Source organism: Antennarius striatus, chromosome 21 (assembly GCF_040054535.1).
Source record: "Antennarius striatus isolate MH-2024 chromosome 21, ASM4005453v1, whole genome shotgun sequence".
Classification (NCBI taxonomy): Eukaryota; Metazoa; Chordata; class Actinopteri; order Lophiiformes; family Antennariidae; genus Antennarius; species Antennarius striatus.
Genome location: NC_090796.1, coordinates 13,291,896 through 13,314,043, shown reverse-complemented (window position 1 = coordinate 13,314,043; position 22,148 = coordinate 13,291,896). Strand labels below are relative to the sequence as shown.

Sequence of the window (22,148 nt, the reverse complement as noted above, 5' to 3'; positions counted from 1 at the left end):
TTTTTAATGCCTGTATTTGGCAGAAAATCCTTTTGGTGCTTTAAGGGATTATTTACATTTTTTTTATTGCAGTCATATGAGTGACTGCTGGGGCAAATATCCAGCAGACCTGAAAGGCAGCACTGCTATATAAATAAACCTATGGTGGCTATAAATAATGTAAAGTCAAGCAGCGAGGGCCGGGGGGAATGTTTAAAGCAACGCCATAAAACGGCGCCTTCGATTGCGAGCTGCCACCAGGGGCAGCAGTGAGCACACAGCTCACCTGGACAGCAAAGGAAGAAGAAATCTTCAACGAAGACCAGATTTTGATGGTTCCTATACCTTCAACATTTCTTTTTTATAACATTTTGCTAAGATTAATGACTTCAACACCCTTTCTCCAATGAATTTTATGAGTTTCAGGATCAATTTATGCACAATCAAAGTCCTGGGTCATGACAGGTGACAAAGCTCCCTTTCGCACGTCACTCTATTATATTATTCAGAAATAATATGACTAGCCTGAATTATAGTTTGCATTGAGATCTGTGACAACATCCTGACACGCTTTCCATATAAGTGACAAAAACTCCTCACATCCTGTCTTTGGCACCTTCTGACTAACCCTGATCCTGACCGGTCAGGTCGTGACCCCTGAGTGTCTACAGAACACATCATAGTTTTCCCAGCAGCCTTTGCAGTCACAGTGAAGCAAGGAATTCTTGACAGAGTGATACAAAAGTAAGAAAAGCTGTATTAGCTGTTGGTTCTTTTTTTTAATATAGATATAGCTCATTTGCATGTTTATATTTTTTAATGTTTTGTTAAACATCTACTGCTGGTTTGAAATCTTGAAGTTATAGTATGTGTTTCCATAGTCACAAATGTACTGAGCAGGTTGAACAGCAACCTTCCAACATCCAAGGAAAGAAAAAAAAAGAGACAATAGAGATTCCAAAAGAAACAAGAAATCAAAGCCCAAGAAAATTCTAACTGACGTTGATTTTTGTATGCTTCTATTTTTCCATTTAAATACACCATCCAGACTTTTAAAGTGGTATCTTCATGTTAAATCAAGACACGCTATTCATGCGAACACTCTATTCATCAGGATCCACATATTCCCGCCTGCAACGTTTACTTTTCTTGATTCATCATCCACCTTCTGATTCATCTGCTTCTACTATACAAGTGTGTGAAAAGTCATTTTCATTGTGTTTTCATTTGTGAATCTCTCATCTAAAAGGACAATAAATTGTGAAAAAGTGAATACAGAGACAGTTCATAGACATTTTTACAACATAACCCCATCTAGAAATCAAATCGGACATGGAAACACCTACAGCACTGACTGCTGAATACAAGACATAGAACTTGTTGAGTCCACTAGTTATCTGCTTTTTAGTGAAACATCTATCCTGCTGTTAAAGATACCGCTTTGAAGCTTGGTGCTTTTTGCTAAAAAATGCTTTCTGTACAAGCAACATGAGATCTGTCTGCTGTAAACACTGAGCGTAAAGGTGGTGAAGTAAAGAGGATGCTTCCAGCGGACATTGAGCCTCAAAGAGGTGCTTGATGGTGATTTGCTGGTGCTGTGTAAAGTGGTTTGGACCTGCTACAGAGTGGTCCCTCTCTTCAGATTTCACAGTTGGCTGAGTATTTCCTCTGGTTTTTGCAGTGGGGTTGTGTACTGCATGTGAGATGAGTGTGTACTGTATATTCTCTCAGGATGTAGGACAGAACAAAAGGAAGATGTTGGACAATGAGCACAGACAGGGAAGAGGGAGGCGGGAAAAGCACCCTTTGAGGCTGGGTTATCAAACCTGAGCAGTTCTGAACCAATTCAAAGCTCATTTTCAACCTGACAAGCATTGCATATTTTTCTCGTAAGCACAGATCTCCCAATGCTAAGATATTCATATAATTAATCTAATCTTTAATGCATATCTCTGATTAACAGACTATTAATAGATGAGATAATTTGTATACATTCTTAGCTGTCTAGGCATGTGTTTTCCCACCCGTTTATAAAAATACCCCCATGACTATAAATCAACTCGCAGATAGTCCGAGCAGCATAAAAGTCAACTCGCAAGTTGATGCCACAACACACTCCATAAGTGCTCTTAGTTCCATCTTGGGATTTGGTGTAGAAGGCAGCTGTCTCAACGCGGGACAGCGACAGTGTCAAAGCTATTCATAATGGCCAGATCGGAGTTCGGAGCAGTCGCACGCCATTTGGTATAAGGGATAAGCCGAGCACTCTCGTTTTCATCACATCTCTCTCGGTTACACATCTACCACTCGACCATTAGCACACAAGTGAAACAGCATCTCCACAGTCACAATCTACCAATTAAACAGTCTGACGATATCTTTAAAAAAAACAACAACAACTGCTGGAAATTCAAGATGGCGACCCGATACGCAAATTTGGCACTTTGCTCATGGCTCATGAGATTGAAATATTTTCCTGCTTGTTATGGTAACGGCCTCCAAAAGGGGCCGTCAGTTCATGTGGAGTTATTTAATATTGTGTATTGCAATAACCTATAAATCACTCTTGAGAATCCTCAACTGCTACTGCTCACCGCTCTTATTCTACCATGCATTTTTCCAAGTGCAAACATTCCTGATAAATCCTCCGCTGCTCTGTAAAACGATGCCGCAGAACAATACCACCAGAAGGGGAGTGATACAAAAGCAATCAATAAGGCCATCATTTGTAAAGATAACAAAAATACACTGCCTAGAACTGCAGCCATGGCAAAAAAAAGAAAAAAAATCTACTCTGTTCAGCGAGCAACAGTCTGGCTTTTGTTTGTGGGAATCTTTTCCGTTAAAATATCACCCACTCCTCTTGCGCGACCTCACTCTCGAGACCCCCTGCTTATACTCTGCTAGCCTGCTGAACACAGTAGTAGTTACATTCTTCAAAAGAAATAATACAAGTCTGTGACAGGACTCTGTTTCACAGACTTCTGTCACGTACCGCAGCCTCAAAAGGTGCTTTTGAGAGGTTTTTTGAGGGGGAAAGAAAGCAAAGCAAGTCAATCTGATGTCAGCGCCATGGAAATCAACAGCACACCATTCACACACAAAACGTAGCTCTGTCACATGAGCTATGGACGCTGAACACACACGTACATATGCATGCACAGCCTTCGTTTTGGCCATGCCAGTCAGTACATTTTCACAAAGACAGACTATGCTCACCAAAATAGAACAGGCCTGTGGACAGAGGAACAAAAGTACCACCCCCACCCACCCACACCCAAGAGTGGATTGAACCCGGCTTGGATAGGAGCCATGTACTGCTGTTGTATGTACACCATTAGCTGACGGGGTGAGAGAGAGCAGGATGCACCGCTGCTGGTGGTGGTGCTTTCACCACAAAGGAAGAAAGCGCAGATGCTGTATTATTAATGAAAGGCTGACATCTGCCTTTGTACACCCAGTCACATGATTAAAGTTAAAACGTGATGCTCAATTTGGACTTAAAAATAGGCTGGCCCCGATAAAATAAAACACAAGCAAACCCCTTGTGTGTCTTCACTGCGCCACGGAAGCCCATTTCCGCCAGGAAAAGATGGAATGGTTAAAAAAAAAAAAGAAGAGATTGTGATCAGACAGCAAGTAAAATCTTTTGGAGAATATCAGATTTTCAACTACGATTCTTTATTATCAGCTCTAATCATTTCAGTTTTGACACACTGCTTCCTGCAATGTGTGTGACCATCATCTGCCTTCTCTCACGCCTCAATTTCCTGTTTCAGTCCCTTCAGTCTACTTACAGCCTTAAACGATCTACAGCAGTCTTGGGATCATGACCCAACTCCCCCTTTGCTGGGGAAACGGTGCATAATCTGGGAACAACGTAATGTTTATGATGCAAAGGGGGTGGGTTTATTTTCATATTTATTCATAATGTGTTTTAGACCTAACACGAATGAATTAAATCAATCACAATCTCCCATTTCCCTGTAAAGAGCAGGTTTGCCAGTAGCTGGCGTATCACAGCCCCGCCCATCCGCCTGAGGGACAGGTATGCAATCTTTGCCTGGTGGCACTTCTGCCAGTTAGCCTTTCCATGCATATGAGCAAATGTGCCAATATCAGGGCCGCGGCCTGCGGTCTAGTGATATAAGTATGACCACACGGGTCATATAAATAATAATTCTAATTGCAGATGTGTGGGTGAGTGAAATTATGCATCATTAATGAGGAAAATATTACGTTACCTGCAGCGATCCCTCAGGAAAAGAAATGATAGGTACGTAACCACTGACTGTGCCACGCACAGAGAAGGGACAGCCTTAACTTAATTAATTCATGTTAATTAATATGTTCTACACATCCCAAAGGCCACACACACACGCACACAGACACTGTCCAGGTTTGTTTGGAGCCAATCAGCTGTGGAGGTGCAGCGGGATGCTGATGCAGGTGAGATTACAGAGGAAAGCAGCAGTCTGTGATGGGGTCCGTGAGTTTACATGAAATGAAAACCAGCCTCTTGTGATGCAACCAGGAAATGGTGGGGCAAACAATGCAATATTGGCTTTCGACCAACTTTCCTCTGGTCAGCGATATAGCTACTGTTTGCTGCTTCGACAAAGCGCCCGGCCGCACCTCATTTTAACACCTACACTCCCTTGGATGCACAGATGGGTGCAAATGTGATTGCTGCTCAATAATGAGAGCATCATGTGGACGTGAAAGTGACAACTGCAAAGCGATGCCATGCTTCGCCCAGGGAGGCTGACATAGTGTTACTAGCTGTGTTAACCACCTCGCTACAGGTAGTTCATTTCCTCTGGACAGTTAGCCTGTCGCTGCTTGTGTCACCTGATGTCAACAACAGTGTAGCTTCAGCCACAGGCTCTACAGCGGGCCTGTTAGCGCCAGCAAAGGGAAAGATAAAGCATCAGATCACATGATGCGTCTCATCAGATTAAATTAGACAGCGGTTTCTCCTGGGGCGGAAGGATGGAAGTCACTAAAGAGCAATGACTAAGCTGCAGTTACTTCATTATATCTTTAAATTCAGTGACTCTTTCAAACTGAATGCCCGCTAAACAACATTTGGCTTCTTTTGCATGGAGATGAATGGAAATGGGATTCATGTGACGATGTCCTCAACTTTGACGTGAACCGTGCCTGAAAATGGCGTTCCCATGGAAGTGCTGCGTTCACATCACAGCTGACTGGAGCTGATAAATTGCTGTTGAACACTTACAGTTAATGATCGCCGAATTTAATGGAAATTGTCCCCTTTTTTGTGCATGCTTTTTTTTGGGGGGGGGAGCTTTTCTTCATCTGAATGAAAAGTTTAAAAATGGAGACTAATTCTAAATCTCCTTGAGGCAAAATTGTGATTTATGATAATGGGCTGCATATAATTCACATCTTTTTCTGACAGGAATGGGTCTCCATATGGTGTAGCAACAACCCCATCCCCTTCCCCCCCAAAAAACACAAATCCATCCAATCAAATAAAGCTGACAGAAGCTGCACTCTCCGACCTTCACGTGTTAGGAAACAGGTTTTCATTGAGGGCTTAAGAAAGCAAAGAGGGTTTGGTTACTTGCAGTGGGTTTAGACTCGTGATCCGAAACCTGGAAACCTCCATCAATCTGACAGATGAACACACCACAGGAAAAAAAAAAGCACTTTGCTGATTGTGAATTGAGAAGACAAAAAAAGATGAGCTAACAATGAGTTTTCATCTAAGGTTCATCATCATTTATTAGAAAATGCTCTTTTACCTGAGAGAATCCTTCAATAGCTTCCTTTACCCAGTTACAAAAAAATGGTCTGTGTTTGAATGTGTCTGTGTGTGCGTGTGTGTGCGTGCATGTGTGCGTGCGTGTGGACGCGTGCGTGTCGGGAACGGGTCTCGCTAATGCTCTCATGGGTGGGCGCATTTTGAATGCAATTACGAGATAAGCGCTTTCCTACAAACGTATAAATAAGATCTGATGAGACGAGATAAGTTTCACTCATTTGCTTATTGCACTTCATTAAAAATAAATGTAAACTTTATAATTAGTCTTTTAATGCCTGCCTAAAGGCTGCATCTCAGTGTTTTTTTTACTTTTTTTTTTTTTTAGGATAAACTAATTGAAATAAAACATTTAATGGTGGAAAAGGCAATTGGCTTGGATGCAATTTCTTTTTTTTTTGTCACAATCATAAATTGTGATTGTGCCACTTTTTGTGGGGTGTTCTGGGCATTTCAAAGTGCATTTTAGTTAAGTGCTTGAGTAAAACTGGTGGTCAGAGCGGATGTGATGTCAGCAGTGGGGTGATGTAGATTTTTCAAATCCTTCCTCATGTCTCATAAGCTGAGGTAATCGGTTGAGTAAACTTGTGCACGCTTTTGCACGTTCCACTGATGGACATCGACCAACCAGAATACTCTTTACAATTACATTAACTTGGTCGGGATAGAAAAAGGTTAAAGCTTCACACACATGTCGCACAGGGACTGAATGAATTTAGGGGCTTGTGTAATTCTTGGAAGGTTCTAGTGGCCTTAACAATCAACCCACCGAAAATGAGAGCATTGCATCACTACACATTGTTGTACCCAAACCTCCAAACAACACACGCAAACACGCAAATACACACACACACGCACACCACTTTTCTTAGCAGTTTACAAAAACAGCACATCACGTAGAAGCCTTATTCTCCACAACACCCCCAGTATCCCTCCTATTTGTTCTCTGAGACTCGGACTACGTGAAGAGCTGCTGTCCTCGAGACCAGCCGGTCTCCAAAGGCCAGCTCCTCCAGGCAGTCCTGACCTTCACCCACTCAAAGTACCAAGGGTCTTTAGGTCACGCAAAGAACCTCTGAATTTTTAAGCCAGGCCAAATTTCATTAAGAAGCAAGACTAGCTTGGTTGATGTTAAATCAAACTCGTCTTTCGAAGGGAGCTGGAGGGAAATTGCATAGACATCTTGCTACTTGCATGTCTTCAAAAACTCTACATTTGGCATGGGAGGACCAAACACAACATAAAACAAAAAAAAACAAAAGAAAAGAAAAACAAACAAAAAAAAACATCACAGACATCTCCACCCTTGTCCAATGTGTTAACATGTGACAATAGACTAAGATCATAGTATAGGAGGGATGGACTTGGGAGCCTCGTGAAGCCAGCCCTATAACCCCAACTTCTCTTTGTGTGGTCTGACCAACGCAATTAACTTAAGTTAAGTTTCACTACAAAACCCAAATTACTCTGCTTTAACCAGTCAGGGCTGAAGACAAGTACGGTCCTCAGTTTAAACAGTCAACTCGGTCTGAGGCTCCACTTCTACTTGACATCCTGTGAGGGGATAGCGAATGAATTTAAAGGGAGGCTGGGTGTGAATGCATGTAGAATATTATCTAGGTTACATGCGCCTTTATGGCTTCTGTCCAACGTAAAAGCTGTGGCTATGGTTCAAATCAGCTATCACATCTCATTTATGCCTTTGGTAGTCTGCAAACTGTTATCGTTGAAGCTAAGCTGTGACAGTGAAGAGCTTTTGCTCGTCTGCGCTAGTCTATCATTGCGTGTGACAGTGTAAAAGACAAGTCCTAGATCGCATCTGGCTTTTATCTGCACGCAAAACACATGAAATATCAAGTATAAGTGGAGCCTCAACCAGTGGTCTACAACTGGTCCAGATATGCAAATGTTTTCTCGACAACAACTTATCAAAAACAGACCATGAAGGTTTTTAAGGCTGCCTTCTAGGAGGCCATGGGGTGGCAAAAATATGGAAATCCATTTTAGATTTTTACAAATATTTTGTGGATGTGTTGCATCCAAGTTAGCTAAACAAGCATGCCAAGTATTAGCTTGCTTATGTTCTATTCCCACTCAATTCCAGCAGGACACGCTTATTTCCCTTCCAAACGTTAGCTAATGTGACTGCTGGCAACATCAGACATCAAGAGTTTGGAACAACTGAATCAAATTCAACAGATGAGCATACACACAACTATAGGCATTCATGTTTAGTGTGTCATGTGAGAATATGACGTGTATGAATCTATTTTCCAAACAAGAGGCACAGGGTTTATGATTATTGTCATGGGGCACTTGAATATGGATCAGCATGCACATGTGAGAGAGTGCACACATACAAATGTATGAAGCATTACACATGACTGTATTTTTTTTTTTTTTTTTCTTACATGAAAGCGGGATGGAGCGGTTAAAATTTACTCTGTTGCAATAAATGCAATAAATCTTACGTGTTTGTATAGTATTTACATCCTTGGTTATGGCCAAAAACAAAATGAAAAGGAAATCAAAAATGAAAATAAAAACAGAAAACATACAAAAATACATAACATAGTATTGCACCTTGCAGATGGGCAATATATATTCTCAGTTTTGTTGGTTGTTTGTAACGTCTATGTGACACCACTATCCTTGCTGCTGGTGTGTGAAAGTTAGGTTGCGGGTGCCAGGCTCAGGTCCAGCCCCCTCCTCTCAGCTACATTCAATACCATAAAGCACTCAGCCATTGCAAAAGTCGTAATCCCTCAGTCTTTGGGCTGTTCACATTTAAGTTTTAGACCCCGTGCTATTTAGTAAAGCAAAGAAGCGCCGACATAAGCAGATAATCTCACATTTACGTTGCGTCTTCAATCCAAATTAAAGATGGACAGAGCACCAAAGCTTGAGGGACGAGTCCTTTTGTAACTTCTACTGATACATACACACAAGCACATATTATCTGAACATATACATTTTTAGAATCTATATATGTATCTCTGAACTTTCGCATGTGCCTGCAAAGTATCCTCCCAAGTTCCTTTGAGTTTTGTGTTGTGTGAGGTATGACAAGATTGTTGTTGTTTTTTTTTTTTTGTATTTTCAGTTTCTGTTGCATTACTTTTCCTGTTGAATTTTTTTCTCCAAAGACATAAAAAAAGAAACAAAATATATATATATAAAAAAATCCTGTTTTGTGGGTTGTAAATTCCTCCTGATAAACGGGGACGGACAGCTGGACAGACACACAGACAAACAGATCAGTTGGCTTATCAACACAAACTATAGATGTGAAAAAGAAGTGAGATATTTTTCTATGTTTGCACTGCACGCATGGTCAAAAGTGACTACAGCTTTTTTTCGCCTTTTTTTACACAGAGCAGTTTAAGCATCAAAAAAAACAAACAGAAAAATAAGAAAACAATGATAAAATGAAAAAAAAATTTTTCTCCAATCACTTTGTTCAGGAGTCTTTTTTTAAAAGTCATCTCTTTTCATTTTTGTTTTATGGATTTATAATCATATATCTTTTTTTTTTTTTTTTTTACTTAATCTAAATCAGACTCAGAAGGTAAAGCAGCATAATAATCCTTCTGTCACACACACATACCCAGTCAGCTCACGAGAACAAAGGACATCAAAAGTTTTTTCATTTTTCTGTTTCTCAGTTCTTTTACCAGGATGTGTCGGCATTCCAAACCCGCATCTCTGGAACACAGGACCTCTTCCTCATCCTCACCGTATGAAAGTCGGAGGAGGTCATCCTTTTGAAGGGAGCTGAGGGGTGGGGCTGGGAATGGGGGTGGGTATTTTTAGGGGTCATCAACTGGCATGGGAGCAGGGGCTCATATGGGGCTGTTGTGGGTACTGAAAGGGAAACGGTACATATTCCTACATCCCCATCTCCCCTTCCTCCAAGTGTTTGTTAACGTCTCTACAACCAGCCATATCACCCTCTCTCACCCATGTCAATGATGGCAGTTGCTGTCACCCCCCCCCCATCCGTCCCGTGCTCTCTTCTTCAACATCCTCACATTCTCACGCTCAAGTCTGTCATTTGCTCTCCATTGCTGCTGCTTTGCCGTTCACATTCAGTCGGTGGTGTCACTCTAGAGGGCAGTTACGGCTGGCCTTGTCTGACAAGGGACAGGCCCGGATCCCGCTCCGATTCGTTGGCGATTCTAGGTCAAACTAGGGTCGTTTACGATGTTTTTGGGGGAAGCAGAGAGGATACTCATGGAGAGGAGGTTTACAGGTCAGGAGACTGAATTTGAAACATCACTGCTAGGATTCTGAGATTAGACAGGATGATGGGAAAATGAGTTCAAGGAGGAGAATGAGTTAAGTGCTACACATGCCCTCCTACGCGGGGATCTCTCTCCATCCCTGGTTGGTCAGATTAGGGGTGAAGGCTTTGGGTTATTGGTCTAATACTGACTACAGCACAGGTTTGGGACTGGGCCCACTGCAGCTGCTAGTCTCTGTTACACAGAGCAGCCGAAAAAAAATCTAAAACTGCTCTGTTTTACACAGAACAGCAGGAAAGTTAGTTTCTGATTTAACAAGAGGTTTTTGATTTGATTACTAGCTGAAAAGGGGGTGGGGGCAACTGCTGCAGTAGTGCAAAAAATCCACTCCAAGTCCTGCCAGGCTGGGTGGGGGCTGTCATAGTGGGGATGGGGGTGGGGGGGGTGCAATTCAATCAGAGCTAGGCTCCAGAAAAAGGGCACTGCTATGTTTTGGAGGAGGGTCAGGCAAGGCAGATGATGGATCTGTGGAAAAGGGGGAGATACTCGTGAAGTGGGATTCTTCTGAGAGTCAGACCAGACCACGCCATCGTCCCCGAGGGTGGCGTTCTAGTTCCGGCCTCCTTCCTCCTCCCAGAATTTGCTCCAGACTTGTGAAGTCTGGCTCCGCCATCTGTGACAATAATGCATGATCCCTGCCACATGCTACTGCTTATTTCTGAGAGGGTGTAGATTTCCCATCCTGTACAAGTGCCCAGTAAGAACTACTGCATGGCATTGAAAATATTGATATTCTCAGTCTCTTTTTGTTTTATTTCTACCATTCTCCTCTAGTCAGAGTGGTGAACCCGGCTAGATTTGGATTGGGCACAGAATTGGAATGGACAGAATGGGCTTTTTTTTTTCTCTCTTTTTAAATTAAATGAACATTTTTGAATCGTCATACCTGCCGTGGGTATTTCTAGTGACATTTTACTGCAATAGTGATGAGAAGTGGCAAAGTGCACGACAGCAAAGAGCTTCTGAGTTGGCTCCAAAGGCGTCACTTTGGTTGCGAACATTCCACCTTTGTACGTCTAATGCACTATCCACGACCGACGGAACGCTTGTGTCCTTTGAACATTTAACAGGATCAAATGTACTGCAGGAGATCGGCACGATGCACAAGGAAACAGCCCTTTCTGTGCATGCTAATTCAACGGATTTATCCACTGGGGGCTTTTAGCCGCTCTTTGCTATGGATCTGTTCAGAGGTGTTCCTGCTGGGCTGCACCTCCACACTGTCCATCGTTGCCTCTGTGAGTCGATTTCTGTTCTGACAGAAACTGGTAAATCCAAAATTTCAAAAGATGACACTTGGTCCCATGTAACAAAAACACATAAAACCCAAATGTAATGGGTACCATTCCCTGGAGTTGGTAAACTTTTCCAGGGGGACGGCCGGCCCTCCTGTCTTCAGTGGTATTTTCATTTTAAACCAAGTGATAGCACTGAGGGTATGTGTGTGTGTGTTTGCTGTGAGTGTTTTGTCTTTCCATGACTGCAAGTGTGCACATCTGGACATTTATGTGTAAATTTACACATGCGCCAACTCGAATGGTGTGTGTCTGTGTGTAGGCTGTGGGCAGCTGCCCTGGGTCCACAGAGGTGAGGTAGTGCCTGACACCACAGGGGCAGTATTGCTACCCCAGCCTGGGGGTGTGTCCACTTTGAGGTAAATGGTAGCCGTCTTGGCATTTGCCTGCTCTCAGTGATGCCCATGGTAATAAAAGGCAAATGTGTATGGAAGCCTGGAGGGGCCACACCGAGGTGAGTCCGTATGGAGAGGACTCTGTATAAACCCTGCAGGTTTGGGCTGTATATCAACACTGCTGCACAGTGCATACAGTAAAATGAGGCATTAACGTTAGGTTGAGGTGATGTGTGTTTTCATGTTCATGTATTTGTGTGTGTGAAAGAGAGATACACAGAGAGAGAATGCTTTTTTGTGTGTGTGTGTGTGTGTGTGTGTGTGTGCGTTTGTTTGAGATGAGCTTTCCTGCCTAGCTGCTGGTTGCTGCAATTTTAAACATCCTTAGAGGCTACCTTTGGGAGATTGACTTCTGAACTCTGGCTCTCAATCTACAGCTGAACTTTTATATCTCTTTTCCTCGCTCTATCCCTTCTCTCCTCTCCTATCTAACTCTTCACCTCCACTTATCGTCCTGTTTTTTCCTTCTATGCAGCTTCTCCTTGGAGAGAGAAGGGCTTGATTATCATTCATAAGACAGTAAGCTGAAAAACAATCGAATCTGTGTGTGTGTGTGTGTGTGTATGTGTGTGTGTGTGTGTGTGTGCATGCATGTGCACGCACTGTATGTCAGAGGAGCCGGTCCAATGACACAAATGAAGGTAGTTATGGAGCCATGGTCTGCACATTTTTCAAAGGTAGACAACTCAATTTCGTAAAACTGGAGTAGCCTTATATAAATATAGCACCGGGTTCACTGGGATGAAAGAAAAGGCTCCAAAAAGACAGCTGTTGAAGGCTCAGATTGAGATGAGGAAATCGTAACGAACTCGGCCTGGTAGCTCTGCGTTACTACAGCCATTACACACCAGAGTAATGCTTAAAGCATCTGCTGAAATTTCAACTTGAGGTGTTTGTTGATTGTGTGAGCCTGCATACGTGAATTACTGAGTTACTTTGACATAATACTGAGAGGTGATGGCCAGCATGGGCGCTGGAAACGTGGGCTTAAAAATGCTTACATCTATTCCCAGAGAGAAGGGAACAGAACCCTGCAAAGAGTGCTGCTCTGAAGAACTGAGGTGGAACAGGCTATGGCTGTGTACTTATATATATATGTGTGTGTGTGTGTGTGTGTGTGTGTGTGTGTGTGTGTATGTTGTGTGTCGTCTGTGTACCTGTCTTGGCAAATGGTTACAACTCTTACTAGTTAAGACATCATGCTCAGACAGAAGGGCCCCCCACAAAGATTTTAAAATAAGGGGAAAATAAAAGGAGGAGAAAGACGTGGAGGAGAAGGTGTTCAAAAAACAAAATCCTCTGTTTGCTCGACTCTCCTGTTGCTGGTGTGTTGTTATTGTTGGTTCCAGTTTCTAAACCACATATTGTAAATGTGATGTCGGAGAAATGCAGATTCCAGCTGAGAGGACTCTCCCTCAGTCCTTCCCCTATAAATATGATGATGGCCCTTCCCATCTCCCAGTTTGCCTCGAATTCCTCTTCCCCCATCGCCTGGCGGCGATCGAGTTTCACACCTCCTGGTCCTCGAAGACCTCTAGGAAGAGTGGGGGGAAGAGTTCGTTGGGACACTCCACTTTCATGTGAAGGAAGCGGCTGGCGTGACACGCTCCGATCATCCGCAGGTCCGTCACCTTCATCAGGAGCTTCGGCCAGAAGTGGGGAATGTTGTGCTTGCGGTAGTTGATGTAGTGTTCGAATGCCAGCAGGTACGTCTCCTGGCACTTCTCGATCTTGTCGATGCAGGTCAGGCCGGAACGATCTGGGGAAATTAGGAAGAGGGAGGGAAGGAAGCATGACAAGAGAAAGGAAAGAGAAATATTTGAAAATGAATGGATAGAAAGTTATTGACATAAAGTTAACTTCTTTTTTAAAATGAAAATTTCGTGCATTATTATCAAAGATTTCTACAAATGTTACAATTTTCACAACAAAAACTGGGGGATTTAAAGTCAGTTTTTGACGTTATTTATATTTTTGTTCTTGACAAAGTGTCAGGCGCTGAGGAGCGACTGCAGCAAGGGAGTTAAATTGTCGTTATTTATGATGCATTAAACCTTCAATAAGAATAAAGCTAATGTATGTTACATTAAAGACAATTACACAATATGACTTTCACTCTTTCTGCACTAGAATAACATTCTGGAATATGCTGATTAAGCAGAAGGCAGAGTTATTGTGTGGTCCTGGAACACAACCAAAGCTCCCTAAATGCCGACACACGAGATGGTCGGGAACACGCTGGCTCTCGTCGGTTCAAGTGCTCGTTGCTCAAGCTTAAAAGCAATAAATCTGTCATTTCGTTTGCTGGTTCACATCATTTAGCTCAGCCATCGTCCTGTCTTTTACAAATCTTTGCGAAGCACTTCTTACTCCTGCAGGTGCTTGAACGCAAAGCAACCATGCAACACGGCTAATTAACTGGAAGTAGTCGACTTAGTCCAAGGAGTGAATTTCTGCGGATGCAATTAAACATGATACACAAAAATCAAAGCCAATTACGTCAGTGTAGTCATATTAAATATTAAATAAATTATTTGATATATGGTAGGTATGGTAATGTGAAAGAAAAATCTTTCACAAAAACTAAACGTATTAATTTTTCACATTTTACAGTTTATTTAAATAACTCATTTCGCGATGAATATTATTTCTACTACTTCATTTCAAATTTGCTTTTCCTTTCCCACTTTTTAATAACGCGTGGATACCCTGAGAATTACTGCACTGCTCATTTCTACAATGAACCCGATAGCGAAGCCCTTCTAATCGCATTGGGTAGGAACTTTGGATTTGCTCCATTCAACACTGAATATATATGTGGACTTTTATCCTCATGCCATAATTACATTTTAATTCACAATAAGCTACATTATATGCTTTGCAAAGCAGCGGGTAATGACTAGAAATATGGAGTGGGGAAACTCCATCTCCAAGGACACAGAAGAATGAAAATTTACATTAAATTATAGTCAAATTCCAGCATTACCAATTGTAATGAGAAGCACAGAACAAAGGCAAAGTCACGCATTTTTAAAATGTAAAAAAGAAGTTCTTGAGTCAACACCCACCTGAGCTCATGAGCAGCACGGCCTGCAGCAGTGCCACCTCCGTGTCGTCCAGGTTGAACTGGGCCAGGCTCTTGCCCAAATCGAAGATGGCGTCTGAAACTACTCCCAGCCCGCCGTTCTTCAGCTGCTCACGCTTCACGGCCATCTCCCCGCTTAGTGTCAACGTCTCGCTGTCCGGGTCGTAGCGCATGGCTGCTCGTAGCGACATGATCTCCATGCAGCAGCCCTTCAGGAGGATGATCTGGTCTTCACAAGGTAGCTGGTGGCAACGAGACATGAACAGTGGTGAGACGGGAGGTCTAGAGCCTCACACCAAGAAGCACTGAACTTCACACTAACTTAATATTCTAAGGAGTGGATGTGCTCTTAAATAAATTTACAAACAGGAATCGAGTCAAGAGAGGAACCAGAAGAGAACTAAAGGAATAAAAGGGATTGATAAAAACAGATAGGCAAGAGAGAAACCTGTCAAATCAATTTTACATCAGTTTATTTATATGGCATCACATCTCAACAAGTGGTTAAACTCATGATATCTTGTGACACTTTAAAAATAGCGCAGCTCCAGACTATACTTTTTAATCATGACAAAGAACAAGGAAGGAGACAGACATGTTTCTGCTCTGATGAATATATTATATCAGCACTAATACACCTTGATTTACATGCTTATTAGGGTTCCAAATTAATAAATCAACAGACAGGGATGTACTGAATTGAATCCCACCTTAATATAAACTTGTTCCTTAGCTGACTGCACTCCGCTACCGAGGAGATTAATTGGCATTCATTGACTTGATTTATCTTGTAAATTTGTACTTGTATGGAACGCTTCATTTTTATTGGTCGCCTTACTTTCTGTGCATGCTCATCATTAATTTTTTTTTCATCAATAATTTAATCCGGTTTAAAAAAAGAAACTTCTTTTGAAAATAAAATACATTATATTGTGAATAAGAGATAACACGTTGACTGATTATCTTCGTCATTGTCTGGAATGCTAAAATGGATATCATTATCTTCTGCGGTTTGGAATCAAGAAGCTGCATGAGGAAATTATTCTGGTTTACTTATTTGAGTAGAAGCATCTATCAATATATTAGCTACAACAAAAGAATAATATGAACGAGGTTACTATTTATAAAAGCATCCCGATGACCCCTACTTTCCAGAGTATCTGTGATTTATTTCCCTCTCCTGTAATTGATTACAGCCTCCCACTCATACAGTTATTCTTCCTTTCAAAGACACACGCTGCAGCCAGTAACTCGCTGGCCCGATAATTATCCAATCACACAAGGTCTCATTACAAATGGCAGAGACAATAAACATGATTACACGCTGTTGAGAAAGGCGGGGCCCATAGAAGCTGGAGCGCTTCTCTGATTGTCCCCAGCAATGAAAGCTACTCCTTTATCTGTTCTCCAAGCCGTTCTCTCATCCTGAGCTTTACAGCCATGTGGAGATAATGAGCATATTTAGCGTCAAAACACAGGTCGAACACACGTTCGCACCAGACCGATCGAAACTGGCACTCACCTCAGAAAACATGGGCAGTTTTTTGGCAAAGTCGACGACACGTGTGATGGCAGGAGTGATGATCTTGGTGAACTCACTGAAGGCCTCCAGGTCTACTTTATCTCCGTCTGACGTGGGCGCAACCGGAGACTGGCCGATTTTTTCTGGCTGTGTGGGGGAATAAGGAGCAGTGGCTGATTAGAACACAGTCGAAAATGGCATCGGATACAATGTGTGAAAACAGAGTCACAATTTGATGACAGGACTGACTTACGGGCAGAAGAGGAGACCAAAACCCCTCAAATTATACTAATTTGTGGTATTACCATCAAGAAATGGTTCATTTTGATCCAGTTATACATGGAATGCATGAAATGAATTATGTCTGTGTATTTATCAAATATTTTTACTGTTTCTGACGCATTTACAACAAATCGACCAAGATTTTTAAACCCTGTTTAAGCAGGAACATTCATGTTTAAGGTTATCTCTTACTGCTGCAGACACAAACTAGTTATTTCTAGTGTTTTTATTACTTGCTGACAAAAGAAATTCACAAACTAACTGCAGTCTGAACATTTACTTAGGATAAAAATCCAAAACACTATAATAGTGAAGAGGAGGAGAGGATATTTGAGCTAAGTAGGAAAAGAAAAACTCAAGAAAAGGGGAGGTCAGGCTACAGTTGCAGTATTAATGTGTTTTTATAGCAGAAGAGCACAAAAGAATAAAATAAGATTATATCAATAAGATTTGTGTAGGACTTAAAAGTAAAATATAGCAGAGGAAACAAAACCGTTTTAAATGCCAGCCTTAGTGCTTCTTCACAAAGTGCTCACTTGCCTTGGGAGACAAATTAAAACCAATTTATCAGATAAAGACAGAAGATCGTGCTCTGTGAAAGGAATGGGACACATCACCAGACAAATAGCAGTTACTTAGAGGAACGGAAACCGCAGATCGGTAATACATATGTTTACAGAGTCTTGCGAACCGAGGCTACCACAATGAAAAATTTCGTTTCACGTCGCCTTGAATAAAGTGAGCGTCAAGGGTAAAGTCATTTATTCTGCCTCGGCTTAAACAATAAATGAGGCGAGATAAAAGTATAGAAGTTATCACCTTGGAAAAGGAGCCGTGAATCATGACCCAGAAGGTGAAGAACTGCTTGGATTAGAGCAAACATGGCCAATTGAATCAAAAATTCAAAGAGAAGGTGATATTACCTTTGGTAGTCCACTACTCTTGTCATTCCAGGGGCTAAAAAAAAAAAAGCTTAATTGGGGGTATTTTTCCTTCCTGATGTGACAGCAGAAACTTCAGTTTATTTAAAACCGGAATTTAAAACCCAGAATAAACTATCCTAGACAGTCAAATTATCTTCCGACCATTTCAAACTAGCATCTGAGGGGCTTCAACAGACTAACAAAAATGGTTTTCCTGTAACTGTAATGTTTATGAGCTTCAAGTCCATTTGAGGATAAGATTAGAGCTGAAGAGGGACTCCATCTTTGTGCCGGGTGTTCGCTCAGGAAGCGACCGGCGCAAAGATAATCTCCACCAGAGAAACTCCTCAAAACATATAGGGAAGAATCCTGCTATGTGCGCCAAAACAGACACATGATGACAAAATCTCGATAAGAGCGGCCAGTAAATACTTTGCTAAACCGAGTGGGGAGGGATGGGGTTTATGTGAGTTATGTGGTGAGCTTCAACTCTTGACCTTTTATGAGATGGATTAGATCTGGAAAGTTCATTCCAGTATAACTGGAGAAGTAGTCCAATATGTTTTAATCTGTCTGATGGATGGATGAACTTTTCTCTTGGTTCATGTTGTATGTGGCTTGATTTTATGGTATTTAAAATTAATGAAGACCATCTATGATGCATTGAGTAGCAAATACAGTAGATGTTGTACTGAAGGAGGTGAGGAAGTATTCCCTGATGTGATATCAGGGGGATTGATGGATTTTTGCTAATAACTCAAGAGCTACTTTTCAAGGTGATGACATTTTGGCTTCTAAAAATCTCTTTTAATGCAAGAACGACAGATAACTGTTAAAGCGCTTAGATACCAATGAACTTTAAACACGAGAACCTCAACTTGAACCCCTGCTCTGCATTAAATCATTTGATAGTACATGTGCACAACAGGGCGATAAGAACACCTCAGGACTGAAGCAATGCAGATATATGGTTCCAAAACGCTGCTTTTTTTGTGTGTCTGACTGCGAATATCTGTTCAACTAGAACCACATGTCCTCCGCGCACAGAGTCGAACAACTTAAACCACCCAGTCCAGCATTCTCATTCGTATGATGTTGTTCGACAGCAAAAGGCTGCAAGTAACAAGTTCATAAGCTATTGAGAATAAGAGATTTGTAAGATTTGAAGTTCTGCCAGCAGGTTTTATGCTTTGCTTGGCCTAGAAAACCAAATAAAACACCTGGAGCATAAAATGTGGGCGGACTACAACAAGCAACATGGTAGAAACTAACGGATGGCTGCGTGGCTTCCACCATATGAGCAAATATGATTGGATTAACAATTTTGCATTCATACTTGGCAACTCAACTAATTAATTCCATATGTACATAAATGACTTGATGTTTTCTTCATGTCTGTTTGTGTTTTTAGTCAGCATACAGACATTTCTTTCTAAGATGGGAATGTTCATCCGGCAACACAAAGGGGACACGATGTACGGATTAAAGAACGTTTTCTTTACAGCCTCGTCAGCAAATGCTTTTGATTCGCCACAGACAATATGATGAGAGATATGTTGGATTGAAGGCAATCAATACAAAAGTCCCTAAAAATGACTGCATCTGGATGTGTTTGTCTGGAAATGCATGTACACATGAAGCCGTATGAAGCGGCTCTCTTGTTAAAGCTATTTCCAGATGCCTGACCACAGGCTGCGAGCGCTAGAGAGAACACTGTGTCGCTGTGACTCAGACCAGTGTGTGCTTAGGGATCTGAAGCCCATAATGGGCAACACACAGGAATGAAGACGGTTTAAACAATGTGTTGCTGTTCGGTTAAAACGCCTTTAAAAACCCAACCGCCGGGGCTTTTTAACACCAAACGAACTACAGTTGTTTCATTCATCAGGTGGATTCAATCACGGCCGCCTAACAGTCAGCGCTTGGATGGAAGACGTTCGCAACGCAACAAAATGTGAGCATTCGAGCTAACCACGTTTTGTTGTGCGGTTTACATCCGCTCCTCTCCACAATGCAATGTCCTGTTGAAATCTCAATATATTTTCATACGAAAAAAATAAATAAATAAAATCCCACTGTGAAATGTTCTTGTGCTGTAACTCAGAACAGCTGTTGAGTTCAATTCCCAGGATTTTTGGCTCTCTTTGTAATCGGCCGACTGTTTATCTGCTTGATGTGGTGAGTTTGTTGTGTTGCCCGCTTTTGGTGTTACAGTCTTTGCACTTCTCACATATTACCGCGGTTTACGGTCATTGTTGGACTGTCTTCCACACTGCTGAAGCCACTCCTCTTCTTTGAACTGAGCAGTGATAATTCTTTAGCTTTCAGCAACAATGGTCGCCACAATACTTGTTTCTGGGAATATTTAAATTTTCACAAAAAGATAAGGTATTTATATTATTTGATAGATGACCTGGCTAAAGAGAATATTTAAACTGAACACACTGAACATAATGAACCTAAACAATTTAGGTCAGTCTTTTTTTTTATCCTCCTGCATTCTGACAATTCTTAAAAGACCACATCCTTTTGCTTGGCGGGACGCAGCGCTCTGGGCATTTTTTTTTTTTTTTTTGTAGCATGTGAAGTGCTGTGTCACTGTTGCTGTTCAACATCTCTTGGCTTAGCAAGCAAAATTTAGTTTTTGAAGCTTCACCAGCCCCTGAATCCCAGTTAGTGGTTACAGCCTGTGTGAAACAGGACTGGTAATCCTGAATTTAAACTGACCTTTAGGGATATATGCAGTATTTCATAGCAGCACAGGTTAGTATGTTAATCAGTGTTATAAATCCAGGTTATTGCATGCCTTTCTTTGTATAACATAGTGGAGATTACAATACAATAACTAACCCCAGTCCCTGTTTTAACTTTTATCTTAAAACTTGATTAATGGTGTCGTAAATTAAAAACAGGGTTTCAGATGATCTCTCCTGGAGGGAAATTCCAACATTTCATCTTCTTCCTCCTCACCTACAGGGCGTATGGAAATGTTTCTGGCCCTTCAAGTTTACCCCATTTCACTTCATTTCAGTCTTATCTAAAAAATGGATTTGATTAATTTTGTTCCCATTGATTTACACACAACGCTCCACTGTAAGAAATCAAAAACAGATTTTTGGATTCCGCTGTAAACATTTTTAAATGCTTCCGATACATTGTTTACATCCCTGTTCAGATCCTTCACTTCATATAGTTTGCTTGCTGCACATCTGGCAGCAAATATACTTCCAAGAGTTCTTTGGAATCGTTCCACAAGCTAAAAAAACATTTTTCTTTTGGACATCTCACTGCAATACCTTCTTCTGGTGTGTGAAAATCAAAAGGAGAAGTGATAAACTCATACATTTAAAGAAGCACATGATTTGTGGTTATGCACATCTGAATGTAAGAGAGGCTAAGTAGTAGTGATGAGATGTTTTGTGGTAAATCTTGTAGACTTTGTTCCTTCCTCCTTGCAGAATTATTGCAATCATGTTATCTTCCTCTGAGGCAGTAAAAAGGATCTACACTGGTGATGACATGTTTGGTCTATCAATGAAAGCCATTTGGCGTCACATAAGCTGCTTATCTACCGACCATTATTTAATAATATGCTGGTATATACTTCCCACTATCAATAATTTATCGGTTCCATCCATTGTGTATTTCAAATTCCTTCAGTTTTTCTTGGCAGAATATCAGATCTGTCCAGACTCCCAGGACTTTCATGTTTCTTAGCGTCGCTCCTGTTGTCTTGTAAAAATGTAAACCTTTGTTCCAGCCTGAGAACCTGAGCACTAGAAGGGTTTTCACTCAGGATCCTTCCATTCCCTGTCACAAAAAATCATCCCCACAGCATGATGTTGCCACCATCATGTCTGACTACAGAAATGGTATTAATGAGGTCACGCCTGGTGTCTGGCCTCCCTCACATACCCCACTGGCAAGAGTGGCCAAATAGTCCAATCTTTATCACATCGCACCCAAGGATTTTTCCTCTCATGGTCTGAAAATTGTTCAGGTGCCTTTACAACCTCTCAACAGGCTGCCATATCCATTTTCATGAAGAATGGCTTCGCTCTGGCCGCTCTACCATAAAAACCTGATTGGTAGAGTGTTAGACTGATAGTAATCCTTCCATAAGATTCATCTCCACAAACCGGAATCCAATTACAGTGATCATTGGGTACATGGTTACCTGTCTGACAAAGAACACAATGCGACACAAAATACCCTCCGACTATAAATGCTTTTAAATCCTCTCCAGATGAACCTGCCGCGTTTCATGCATCAATCACCCTCTTACACAAGACAGATCCCCGCTTTTACAAGCCCCTTTACTCGGGCAATGAGATCTGGTCAAATGGTGTTGTGAGAAAAAGGAACACTTAAAACCCCGGTAAGCGCCTCAGATAATCCCAGGCCAGAACATGAGGTCAGCCTCCGTCTGTGTTTGAGTAAGACGGGAAAGAGTGATACCGGGGAGGGAAACCCTGACGGGGCCTGTCCAGGATAAATGCGAGAACCAGTGCAGCAGAAAAACAGTTTGAAAAGAGAAACTCTTACTGCCAGCATCCCTGCCAACTTTCAGATGAG

General features: G+C 41.7%; 1 protein-coding gene across 2 annotated transcripts in view; it reads right to left on the bottom strand.

The window, feature by feature from the left end:
- Positions 1 to 5,721: 5,721 nt before the first annotated feature.
- thrab (thyroid hormone receptor alpha b) overlaps positions 5,722 to 22,148 on the bottom strand; it is a 108,708-nt gene continuing 92,281 nt past the window's right edge. For both annotated transcript variants that reach the window (XM_068305507.1, XM_068305508.1), the window contains exons 9-11: positions 16,369 to 16,515; positions 14,830 to 15,088; positions 5,722 to 13,520 (exon numbers count right to left, since the gene is read on the bottom strand). In XM_068305507.1, the coding sequence (XP_068161608.1) occupies positions 13,270 to 13,520; positions 14,830 to 15,088; positions 16,369 to 16,515 (657 nt within the window). In that variant the 3' untranslated portion in view covers positions 5,722 to 13,269. The remainder of the gene's footprint in view (positions 13,521 to 14,829; positions 15,089 to 16,368; positions 16,516 to 22,148) is intronic.